A 12,921-nucleotide genomic window follows, 5' to 3' on the forward strand; every position below is an offset into this window, starting at 1 on the left:
TGTTCAACTGTACTTTGAATTGCACAAAATAACATATATTAATTCAAAATAATTTAAACAGTGTAGCTAAATTGAGCGGCTTATTAGCATTCTTGTTATTGTGACAAATATGTCACATCAAAATTTCCAAGAATATTTTAAGGATAACACCCGATGTGACGTATATGTCACAGCGATATTTTCGTAACTTGTTCTACATTAATTTGTTCATGAAATATGGTCAAACTAAGTTAAATGTAATACAGGACACCTTATTAACGCATAACAATTGTTCAATTGGTTTTAACTCACCTTTAGTTACAAAAAAAATGATTTTTAAAATGAGCTAGGTCCTTCACTTGCATGCACATGTCAAAATGCAATTTTTGGGAAGTCACTTCCTGTCACAGTCACATGACTGTCACATTACCACCACACCAGGACGTTGAGAATATGTCACTTAGGGACTTAATGAGTAAAAGTCAACAAAAAAGCTGTATAAGGAAGATTTTAGGACATTCAAAGTGTGTGTTACAAGGGTGTCACCATGGGTCACCATGGGTTAAATCAATTCTGGATCTTGTTTGTTGAATCACCATCTTGACAAAAATGCTTTTGAATTTTGATCAATCCTGCTGTATTTAATATGTTTATTACAGGTTGAACTTTTTTGAATTCTCCTTGAGCACCAAATATCTTAACACCTCACCTGGTGTCCTACAGTATTACAGAAGCCATATTATTAAATTCTGCAATTTTTCACTTGTAATCACCAGTCACTGTTGCCACATCAGCAGACACTAAACTACTGGCTGCACAGTCTCACCACGGCTGCTTTTGTTCTGAAAAACGGTGCTACGGCTGGAGTCCTGTTTTTTCACCCACTTCTCTCTCTCCTTTATGTCAAGGTGAAAGCTGCCTCTAAGTATGTGGATGTACCTGTAAGTGAGGCTTTTTATTTTTTATGTGTGTATAATCTTTAAAGCTTAAATGTCTTAACCATCCCATTAACCAATCCTGTCTCCTATAAAACCTAGACATGACTAATTTGTTTTGTCAAATCTGTTTTGGAGTAAAAGTCATGTCCAGCATCTCATGTGTGGTTAGGTTTGACAACTGAAACACTTTGGTTTTCAGAGAGATGTTGGGAAAAAGGTCATAATGCTTTGAGTTATCTAAACAGAGTCATAACAACAAAATTATTTAGTTGCCTGAAGTTTATATTATAGGAGATCAAATGAAAAAACACAAGAAAACTGTATATTAAAGTGAATTAATTCAATAATTAATTCATGTTAATACTTTACTATTCATTACATTGAGAAAATGTATTACATTTTAAAATTAAGGCACTACAGGCCAAAATATTGTTTTTCATGCACTGTTTAATTTTGAGATTTGTGTAAATATCTCTTTAACGTTCACCTAAAGTTAGCATTAGATAATGCCTTAGTTGCGTAATTTAAACATGCATAGTATACATCATACATTTCAGAAAACTTGTTCTACAAATGATGATTGTCAATAATCAGCTTGGGATGGCATGGTCATGGAATTCAACAATCCATATCTTTAAAGGTCCTTTTTTTCTCAAAATGAGTTTTTTCTGATTCTGAGCCAGTAATCTCACTTTGTTCATATATCGATCATAGCATGATTTATACAACATTTTATTCCTAAAAACATGGAGACAATGGATTAGTTATGGCTGTTGCCAGAATTTTGTGATTTATGGAGTGATATTAATAAATAAGTTATTTTAAATCCCCTCTGTAAAAATCTTTGACTCTAATATGTCAACAAAATGAAAGAAGAATTTAGTGACTTTATCCAATGGTGCATATTTAAACATAACATTTTAGAAAACGTATACAAAAAATATTTGCCGTAAAGTCAGTAAACCTGTTATATAAAAAAGATTTTCCGTAATGTCAGTAATCAGGTTGGGAATTTTCCTGGTGATATTTACTTTTTTTTTTTTTTTTTAACCCTATCCTAACTGTGAGACTCGCAAATATACTGGAGGTGGACTGGCCTGCATTTTGATCAGCTCTAAACCAGGAGTAAAACCAATCTATGTAGCTGGCCACATTCTTAAGAGAAAAAAATGGTTGTAAAAATGCAAGGTTAGAAATATTCTTAAAATTTGGTTTTTTGAAGAAGGAAACATATTCAACACATTTAAGAGACCTCAAAGATACACGATGTTGGGAAAAACTTAATGTAAACACCATTGTGTTGACAAGAAATGTGCTGGTGGAACTACACAGGGTGTAAATAGGGTAAGAATGTTTGCAGATGCTGTGGCACAACACAAAACAGCAGATTAAAGATCCCTCTAATATAAATGGCTCCTCATTATGTTGATACAAAACAAAAAGGGTACTGGCAATTAAGATTCCTGCAAAATGCATTTGCTCATTCAAATGACTTGTATGTTAAGATAACCTTGAGCACGCTGGGCTGCAATAATATAATAATTGGTCAATTTAATGGTTTCCTTTCATATTATTGTGCAACCTTTATGTTACTTAAATTCACTCAGTGGTTAGACCTCTTCATCATTTATGTAAAAGTAAGTTGAAAAGCATAAATAGCATTTATAACTACGGAAATATATTGTACATTTCCCTTTAATCTTCAAATAAAAAGCTTAAAGTGGATTGAAGGATCCAAATGAAGGCATTTTGTTCCCTGTGCCCATATGTTTGTTTCTTGTGCATGTGCAAATATTTAACCATGCTTTCACATGTAGAATCGTAATCCAGATGGCACTGATTGTCATATTTCCACATCAAATGTCCCTGTGTTTCCTCCCCCGAATGTCCGTGCCTCATGCCTCACTCTGTGCAGTACACATTGTGAGTCCATGTTGTACAACACATGCCCGTTCTGTTGTCAGGGCGTCAATGGTGGTGTGTGTGTGTGTGTGTATCTGTGTTTGTGTATGTGTGTATGCATCAGATCTGTATTAGCTGCCAACACTTAGGCCATAGCAACATGGCAAATTTCAAATTAATGCCCTGTCCGTGAATGTGACGAGGCACTGTGTGCACTGGCAGGGGTCGCAGTTTCCAGCCCAGCACGCTAATTGTGTCCTTTGTGTCCAAAATTAGAGTTTAACTTTTAAAAAAAGACTCATTTACACATTGTAAGTGTCAATGCAGATGTGTTAACTAAGTTTTGTAGCAGTTAGCGATGAGTTCTTTTGGTAACGTTTTGAACCTGTATGAGTTGGATAAAAGAGAGAGAAGATGAAAATAAAAAAGGTTTACAGTGTGTTATAAGATATGTGTAAAAAAAGAGCTAAAGTGCAAGTTACAATCGTGAAGTAGTGTGTGAATATTTAAGATGTCAGAACGGCAGGTGTCCTAATAATCGTCTCTTCCCATCATACCCAACTGAGCGTCTCTAGTTCCCCTGTTCACTTTGCACATGCCCAGACTGTGAGTGTTGGTTCCCAGCCAGACTCAACTCTCTGACAAGAGCTGTCTGAAGAGCATTACTGCCTTGTAGTCCTGAGTCTGCAGCCTTGTAAATTATTTGGAGATGCAAACATTCATTTTTTTCAAATAATAACCAGCCTGTTCTCTTTTTCAGGGTAACACACATCTCTGTTTTTTCACAGCCCTTGGCGTTTGGTACGACCCAACAGGCTTTCATCTGTAAACCCCTCTCTGGAAATATTAGACTCTCAGAACAAGTGCAGAATTAAGCGTGACAAAGTGTAGAGAGGTGGTCGGGTGGTGTATGGGTGGATGGGTCAAACAAATATAACTTTTCCTGATCTATACCAAAGCAAGTGGTTTGGTTTCCTTAACATTTCCATGTAGTTTTGTTTGAATCTGTAATTTTAACCATGTGTTCCCCGTGTTTAAAACAGCAAGCGTATGTGAGGCTAAAAGGTTGGGATGAGGATGGGTTGTAATAACTGAATATTTTTTGGGAAAAACACCTCAATTTTAATGTGTAAAATGATCTTCCACCTAAAGTAAATAATGTGAAATACATTGATTCTAACAAGAGTGATGGCTGATGGACCATGGCAACCCCTGAAATCTGATTGGCCACCCCAGGTACAACCCCAGTCATGGGGTCCTGTTCAAGAAGCTGTAACAGCTTCTAGCTTAAAGTTAGAGTGCATATATTGGTATCATAAGATACTCAGCGACCTACGGAATCCATTGGTACCAATCACAATGCTAGTTTGTCAGAAAGGGGGCTAAATAATGCTCAAAAGTTAGACTAAATGTTGGTGAGAGAAAAACTGTCATGACCATTTTCAAAGGCCCCTTTACAGACATGTTCACTTTATGACACGCCAGACAGTTTGGGGCAAAAAACATCCGGTTTGTTTCATGCAGTACAAATGTGTTATTTTGGCCTATTCTTAAATTGTGTATTTGAATTTATCTGCATCCTGGGGTTCATAAACAGTGTTAAATTTGATAAATTGGCAAGATGAGACTCTTGTGGATTCAGTAATTCCAGTTGTCATCATGAGTGAGCCTGTGAATAGTCGTATTTGTCCAGGTCATCGTCATCCTCAAAGCAATTTCAGTCAAAAGCAACTGGACTTGGATATTTGTCTAGGAAGACGTTTCTCCTCTCATCCAAGAGGCTTCATCAGTTCATGTACGCATCTGACCAGGCTGGGACTGCTCCAACTAACTGGCGTGGAGATCCGGGTATTTAACCTCTCACAAGGCCGATGATGTCACTGAGACCCTTTGTGCTCCAAGTGCCAATGACCATTGTTAGAGTGACATTTGTTGGTGGGAAGTTGGTTTCAACTTCGTTAGTGCTCTATTGAGTCTTAACGACAGTCGTTGGAGTCACAGGAGGCCATTTGTGAACAGTTGTTCTTTGAGGTTAGATTGTTGAATCTCCTGGGAAGGCTCTGCCCCCAGGACTCAACCCCCTGCTTATATGGACTCCCAAAAATCCATAAAGAAGGGGCCCCACTCAGGCCCATTGTCAGCAGCATAAACTCGGTTACCAACAACGTTGCCAAGCATGTTGCCAATATTCTGGCCCCACTGGTGGGCAACACCCAACGCCACATCCAAAACTCCATAGACTTTGTGAACAAAGTCCGAGATGTAAAAATGGATCCAGATGAACCCATGGTATCCTACGACGTGACTTCCTTGTGGAGGCCTTGGCCACAGTAAGAGAGCGGCTCACGCGGGTAAACTCCTTAAACAACCGAACAAATCTCAAACCAGACCACATATTTCCAGTTTAATGGCACTTTTTACAGACAGAAACACGGCTGTGCCATGGGTTCCCCTATTGTGGCAAGTCTATACATGGAGGAGGTAGAGGACAAGGCTTTGAACTCCTTTGAACTGTGGCTGGGGTATCAGAGAATCTCAGGAGGATCTTCAACAAACACTGCATCCCTGTGTATTTGAAACAGAGTAACACACTCAGACAGAGACTTGTAAATCCCAAGGAAAGAACACCACACAACCTGAGCGGGGCCCCATCTTTATGGATTTTTGGGAGTCCATATAAGCAGGGGGTTGAGTCCTGGGGGTAGAGCCTTCCCAGGAGATTCAACAATCTAACCTCGAAGAACAACTGTTCGCAAATGGCCTCCTGTGACTCCAACGACTGTCGTTTGGACTCAATAGAGCACTAACAAAGTTGAAACCAACTTCCCACCAATGAATGTCACTCTAATGATGGTCGTTGGCACTTGGAGCACAAAGGGTCCCGGTGACATCATCGGCCTTGTGAGAGGTTAAATACCTGGATCTCCACACCAGTTAGTTGGACCAGTCCCAGCCTAGTCAGATGCGTACATGAACTGATGAAGCCTCTTGGATGAGAGGTGAAACGTCTTCCTCAACAAATATCCAAGTCCAGTTGCTTTTGACTGAAATTGCTTTGAGAGTCTTCATGTGTGATGATGTATGTCCTCATAGGAGACATTTCATTGTGGTGAGAGCATTTTTTGTATAAAATGAGCTCTAGGATAATCATAGCCTTGGGAAACTTTACAACCACATCCAGAAACCTAGAGCATTTAACAAGCATCTTCACTCTAGATTTACAACTCAGCTCATTACAGCTTCTGAAAGACAAATAGTCAGTGGGAAGAGTTAAGAGTTTAACGTTATTCCAACATGTGTGTGCACAGTTTCTGTTGCAGCCGCCACTCTGAGTCAGCGCCAATCTCAGACAGGAGATGCACACAAAAAATACAAAATAAAATTGTACTGACACTTCTGGTGAAGCGATCTTATTCTGTATGCAGACCTATATTAAATTAACAAGTCATGTACTACATGTATTTTTTTCACATTCTTCTATGTAGCACATAATGTTGGTATGCCAATGCATCACTACTTTATTTCAACACGCTTTATTCATTCTGTTAAATGACACCTGCTGTGGATGTTATAACTCTATTAAATCAAAATCTCACACTGGACGCAAACTCCTCCTGTGTGAAAGTCCTATGTGTTTCTGACTCTACCACCATGGCAACCTTTCTCCTGATGTGGAATTTTTGCCGTTTTAATATTTCCTACTGTCATACGTCATCATACAGTGCCAGGGTTAAGCCATTTACTGCAACGTTGATGGCTGATCCGGCTTACCATTACCATGGTTACCATTGGAATAGCCTACAGAGTTAACTAGCAGGTAGAGTAAGGCAATACTGCCTAATATCTATGCTGATGATAGCGACTGTTAACGGCCATTCAATCGTCTTTATGCGTATTTAACTTTGAGCTGGGTCAATGTTTACCCATGTAATGTGATTTGTTTTGCAAAAAAAAGGCTGCTTTACCGGACATGTCAGTATGATTTTATGTTGTATTTTGTATGTGCATTTCCTGTCTGAGATTGTTGCTTCCTCAGAGTGGCGGCTGCAACTGGAACAGTCCTGAGAGTGGCGTCTGCAGCCCCTTCTCTCTATTTATGTCTTTTCATTGACTTTGTTTGCAATCCTGCCGCATAATTTTCATAACATGTTGATGTTTAAATAAACAGCATTATACTGCCACCCCATAGCCATGATGCTAGCATAGTCAAAATACAGCTATTGTTTAAAAGCGAGAACAATCCACTGATTTAACAGGAATAGGGATATTCCTGATCCCCAGAGAATCTAGCCTATCTGAATGTTGTGGATGACCTTTTAACCGTTTATCCGTTATCAAGATTTCCTGCACACAAGATAGCTCATAATCGACTGGGCAGATTGAGATTAATTTAACTTTGAATGTTCATGCTTAATTAACCCCACCATCTCATCTAATGACATAGATTAACAATTTAACATATATCAGAAAATCATCAGCAACTTCTTAATTTTTATGAAGTGTAATGGAAATTGTAGCCTCTAGGTGACATTAGCACAACTTTAGACCTTCAGTGCTGTTGCATTGAGTGTGCCACAAAGACTTCAAACCTATGTTTTGTCACTTGACATCCTCAAGATAATCATTGAATGCAAACCACTATATTCAACATTTAAATGTGGCCACCGACTTTACCAGCATCTTCACAAAAACAGATGTGACAATAATTCACAAGGCTAAAAATATGCAAACAAGCAACATTATTATTTTTTCTTAAATCTGTACGTATTTGTACTGAATTAGTTACTGATCAGAATGAAGCAGGACAATAAATTCCGGTTGAGTATTTTAAGTTGGAAAAAAACTGTCATGTATTTCGTATCAGCTACTCCCAGCTTTTAATTGAAGCTTTATGATGTTTGCATTGAGTGAAATATTCAGTCCAACCCTGTAGTTTTCATGACTGCACCATTCCATCAAATGCAAATATTCTACATATGTTATACACATTCAGCCAGACATATTCAGTATCTTTGGGGTCTCCACTAGGATTCATTATCAAGTTATGTTTTGTTTAGGGGTTCACTGTATATACAGTGTATAGCAAATGTCATTTCAGTTGAAAAGGATAAAGTTGAGCAATGGCATTTTCTCATATATTTCCTTCTCTCTCTCTTTTACTTACCTTTGCAGAAGCCAGGGATGGATGTTGCTGACGGTTATGTGACATTTGTTCGTCATTCCCAGGACATGCTACGGGAGAAGGTCAATGAGGAGGTGTACATCGAGAGACTATTTGATGTAAGTAAGCCACAGCACTGCCTCCTCCATCAAAGAGAAGCTTAGTTACAAAAAGGTTTAATTTACTCCACCTGTTATCATCTGTAGAAGGAGATTATGAAAAACCCAAGTCACTCCTAGAGAGAGAGAGAAAATGAACCAAACTCAGTGACAGTGTTTGAAGTGCAACACAGCCAGAGTTTCTGTTTTTGTCATTTTCAGAATGAAAATTTGAATATAATATTATCTCATGATGAATTGAGGTACGGGTTTATTTTTACTCTTTATAATTGCTAGAACTGTGCAAGTTTGGAGCGTGCCTGTACAGAGTGTGTGCCCATTCCGAGTGAAAACCACTCATCCAATCCACTTCATACTCAATATTGCACTCCCTTGGGTCCTCAGCAATACACCTACCAAGTGAGACTGGATAAACAGTTCCTGAGATATGTGAGACAGTCATAGATGCATGAATACACAGACAAACAGAGAGGCTTTCCTTTATGGTAGGATGGTGCTGCTACAGTGCCACCAAATTTGTCATGTCGGCTAAATGTGGTATCAAATTGTTCAGGAGAAATGACAGACAGCTATCAAAACTGTATGGAAGATTAAAAAAATCTGAAAAAGAGAGATGTTTTGTACCACTTTCGGTGATGATTGCTCAAAATATGTAGGAGAGGAAGCAAAACTGAGTTAGACACAATTCAAAATGGCAGAAAACCTTTCTAGCTGTGGACTTGGCTTGTATGGATATATTTGTCTGGATACAATTGATGATATTGGTGAAGTTACCTCACAGTAAATAGTAACATCTCTAACAATAGAGCTCCAGCTAAAAAAAAGCTGGATGACCTGCAATTTTCTGATGTTAAACTCAGATAAAACTGAAGTCATTGTACTTGGCCCCAAAGGCCTCCGAAACTCAATATCTAAAGATATTGGCCCTCATTTATCAAACGAACATACGGCAGAAAAACGTGCGTATGACCATTTCCAGGCAAACTTCGGCATTTATCAACTTGGACGTGAGCGGGAGCTACGATCAAATCTCACGTCTGGTCTGAGATCGTGTACGCACATTTCAGCCTGTGTACTTGCGGTGCAGCACAGCAAAATCTGGCTGAATATAATTAACAAACCTCAGCTGTCATTAAGCATAAGCAGTCACATATTAAGAACAGCTCAAAACGGATACTTAAAACGAATAAAAAAATAAAAATTGTGGTTGGAGCAATTGATTGTACTCATGTGCGTCTGAAGGCACCATCCATGAATGATTACGCATTCATCAATCGCAAAAACTACCACTCGATAATTGTACAGGTGATTTGTGATGCCAAGCTATCGCTTTTTAATGTGGTGGCCAGGTGGCCAGGGGGATCCCATGATTAACATCTTGGTATGGTTCTTCTAGGTGACAAAGGTTATCCTCTCACGGTATACCTAATAACCCCGCTGGCAAACCCCGCTACAGAGCAGGAGCGCAGGTTCAGCAGTGCGCACACATGCACACGGGTCAAAGCGGAGCGCTGCTTCGGTTTGACTGCTTCCGTTATTCTTTTCCATCCAGCGTTTTTATGGGCCCCGTTTATTCTACTCTTAAGACTGTCAAAAAGCACATCTTTATTTTGCTCCATCTCGGATGTCAGGATGCCGATCTGTGTGTCGGAAAAGTTTCTTTTTGTACCAGCGTTCTTCCTCTCCATGTTTGACCTCAGTGGGCGAGGCCTCCGAACCAGGAATATTTAAGGGCGTAACATGTTAATGGCGATCGAATTCAGCCGCCGCATTTACCAAGGCCCGCTCATTCGTACGCTGAGATTGGTCAGATACGAATGTTTCATAAATCACATGTGGGTCCTGCCATACGACCAATTCTGCGCTCAGATCTGCGCCCGTTTTCATGCAAGATTGATAAATGAGGCCCATTGTTACTCTGGATGATGTTGTGTTGTCCTCCAGCACCACAGTAAGGAATCTGGGTGTTATTTTTGATCAGGATATGTCCTTTGATTCTCACATAAAACTAACAACCGCATATTTTTAGCTGCGTAATATTGCAAAAATTAGGAACATTGTGTCTCAGAAAGATACAGAAAAACTAGTCCATGCATTTGTTACTTCTAGGCTGGACTATTGCAACTCCTTATTATCAGGCTGCTCCAATAAGTATTTAAGAGTCTGCAGTTAGTCCAAAATACTGCAGCTCGTGTACTAACTAAAACAAATCGAAGAGAACATATTTCTCCTGTATTAGCTTCTTTGCACTTGCTACCTGTAAAATCTAGAATAGAATTTAAAATCCTTCTCCTTACCTACAAAGCTCTTATTGGTCAGGCTCCGTCATATCTTAAAGAGCTCATAGTACCGTATTACCTGACTAGATCACTGCACTCTGAGAATGCAGGGCTACTTGTTGTTCCTAGAGTCTCCAAAAGTAGAATGGGAGGCAGAGCCTTTCAGCTACCAAGCTCCTCTCCTATGAAACCGACTCCCAAGTGTTATTCGAGAGGCAGACACTGTCCCCATATTTAAGAGTACATTCAAAACTTTCCTCCTTGATAAAGCTTACAGCTAGGGCTTACGAGGCCTTAGCTATGTTGTTATTTTTAAGCTGATTTTGTCAAGACAGATGGCCGTCCTCCATAGAGCAGGGTCTGTCCGACGTTCTTGCCTGTAATAGGGAAGGTTTTCGTTGCCACCATACTCTACGGGGGAATTGTTGGGTCTATGTAAATCATAAATAAGTCATAGAGTGTGGTCTATACCTACTCTGTAAAGTATGATTTGGCACTATAAATAAAATTGAATTGAATTGAATTGAATTGAATTGAATTAACAGTAAAACAGTAACGTAGTGACATCAAATATTCTAAAAAGATAAAATTCCGAAAAAAATGTTATCTTGCCTGCATATTAACCAAATGGAAAATTTAAGATGTTTTATACATATAAGTATATTATGGTATATTTGGTATTATGTATCTCTGCTACAATGTAAAGGTAAATTGTGTTTGTAATGATAGACCTATGGGTGAGTCTGGAAAGTGAACTGTGAACAGTGATTGATCATATGACCCACTAATGAAAGCACTTGTATTTGCCTCTTTGGCGTGAAATACTATCTGAGTGTCTGTGGCAATATCCCCTGGCTATATTCAAATGCACCCCTGAGTTAGTGATTAGTGTCAGTCAGCAGCGGTTGGTTTATCCAGTTGGAGCTTGTCACTGCTGATGATGCTGCATTCTATTGTACTCGGAAATCAGGAACTTCCAACTTCTGACAAGTAAAAGTGCAATAGACGGAACATTCAAGTCTGAATTTGCAGTCAGGCTTGCTCTTATACGTCTTACCAGTGCAGTAACATTTCATTACTGCTGAATCACAATGGAGGATCAACAGACAAATGGAGCATGTAATGGTAAATGGACATGTACAGTACTTATAAAGCACCTTTGTAATCTTCTGACTACTCAAGGCACTTTTATTCTACTGCCACATTCATACTGATGGCAGTGGACATTTACATACCATCCAGTAGCGGCCTTAGATATGTTTCACTTGTTTTAATTGAAACAGGCCCCGCCCTCACAAGGGCCCCAACTGATATGCAGAGATTTAATAATTCACCCACTTTTTAAAAGTTATTACCAGTCGCCCAGCCCTGTCTCTCTCTCCTTGTCATTCATCAGAGTGTGCTGTGTACATGTCCTAGGCCTGGGGGGGCGGACTGGCCGTTGGGAGGTTGGGAGATTTTCCAAACAGCTGGTCCAGCCCGGGTCGAACTGGCTGGCGGTCATATTTCAGTGTCAGATGTCAGTTACAGTCACAGACAAATAAAACAGGTGATGGTACTGCCCTCTCCCGCTGTTTGGAGCGTCAAAACCTTGGTGAAATCACTTTCAATGTCAGAATTTGATTATGTTGGGAAGTTTGGAAGAGCCACATGATTGAATAATTTTATCCCTATTCAAGTTAGTCATCTCCATCAACGTTAAATGACTTCATAAAGAATTTATACTCTGCATATTAAACCTGAGACTTTACTGCCAATCTACTGAAGTCTTACAGTCAACACTGTTTGTTTTCCAAAGGAACTCTGGGAGATGAAGTCCCAGAGACTTACATGCAGTAACATCTTCCTGCCAAAGCTGCAGCTAGAAACAACGTATCTCAATTCTTATGGATTAAGCTTTAACTACCAAACTCACTAGTAAAGTACGTTACTCCGGCGCTTCTTGTCTGTCAGTCTGCCAACATTTCATACAGACTCTTTTGTTCACTTTGTGAAGCTAACTGTACTTATGCATCACTTTCCTTCTCCATAGCTGACAAACTGTAATCAACTCAAACTGTAATCAACTCAAGCTGTAATCAACTTGCAAAACAGTCCGACACTGTTTTCCCCCATTACATGAGATGAGGTCAAGTTACACCAAAACAATTAGTATATCTCTAAGCCTGGCTGCTCAGCCTCCTCTTAGTTCAAACTGGAGGATTTCTGCTGAAAATGTGCTAAAACGACAGTGGACTGAGTTGCATCTCTGCTTCTCTTTTCACACATTTTTATGCCGCCATCCTCTCCGCTTCTCGCTGTTTACTCCTTTGTCTCGTGGTGTTTGTGTGCAATTTGTGCTGATCTTGAGGAGGGATTATCCTAAGCGGCGCTCTCTCTTTCTGAGTCAGGAAACAACAGTTAATCTATTGAAAAAGGGGTACTAAAGATCACTTTGTGAGGTGGCTTAGCAGCCACCAACATAGCACTTACAAACATGTTTCACCAGCCACCTTTGACAGAAGCATTAAAAGTCATGGGTTAGTGAATCTTGGATGACTCTG

The 12,921-nt window shown here is 39.4% G+C and overlaps 1 protein-coding gene across 4 annotated transcripts in view; it reads left to right on the forward strand.

Annotated features, from left to right (window-relative positions):
- The window catches only part of LOC310965643 (calcium-dependent secretion activator 1), a gene marked incomplete at both ends in the record, with an annotated part of 320,144 nt that overhangs the window by 269,130 nt on the left and 38,093 nt on the right, over positions 1-12,921 (forward strand). For all 4 annotated transcript variants that reach the window (XM_083939356.1, XM_083939353.1, XM_083939354.1 and 1 more), the window contains 2 exons: positions 888-920; positions 7,992-8,099. In XM_083939356.1, the coding sequence (XP_083795482.1) occupies positions 888-920; positions 7,992-8,099 (141 nt within the window). The remainder of the gene's footprint in view (positions 1-887; positions 921-7,991; positions 8,100-12,921) is intronic.

This window comes from Echiichthys vipera (genome assembly GCF_963691815.1).
Source record: "Echiichthys vipera genome assembly, chromosome: X".
Classification (NCBI taxonomy): Eukaryota; Metazoa; Chordata; class Actinopteri; order Perciformes; family Trachinidae; genus Echiichthys; species Echiichthys vipera.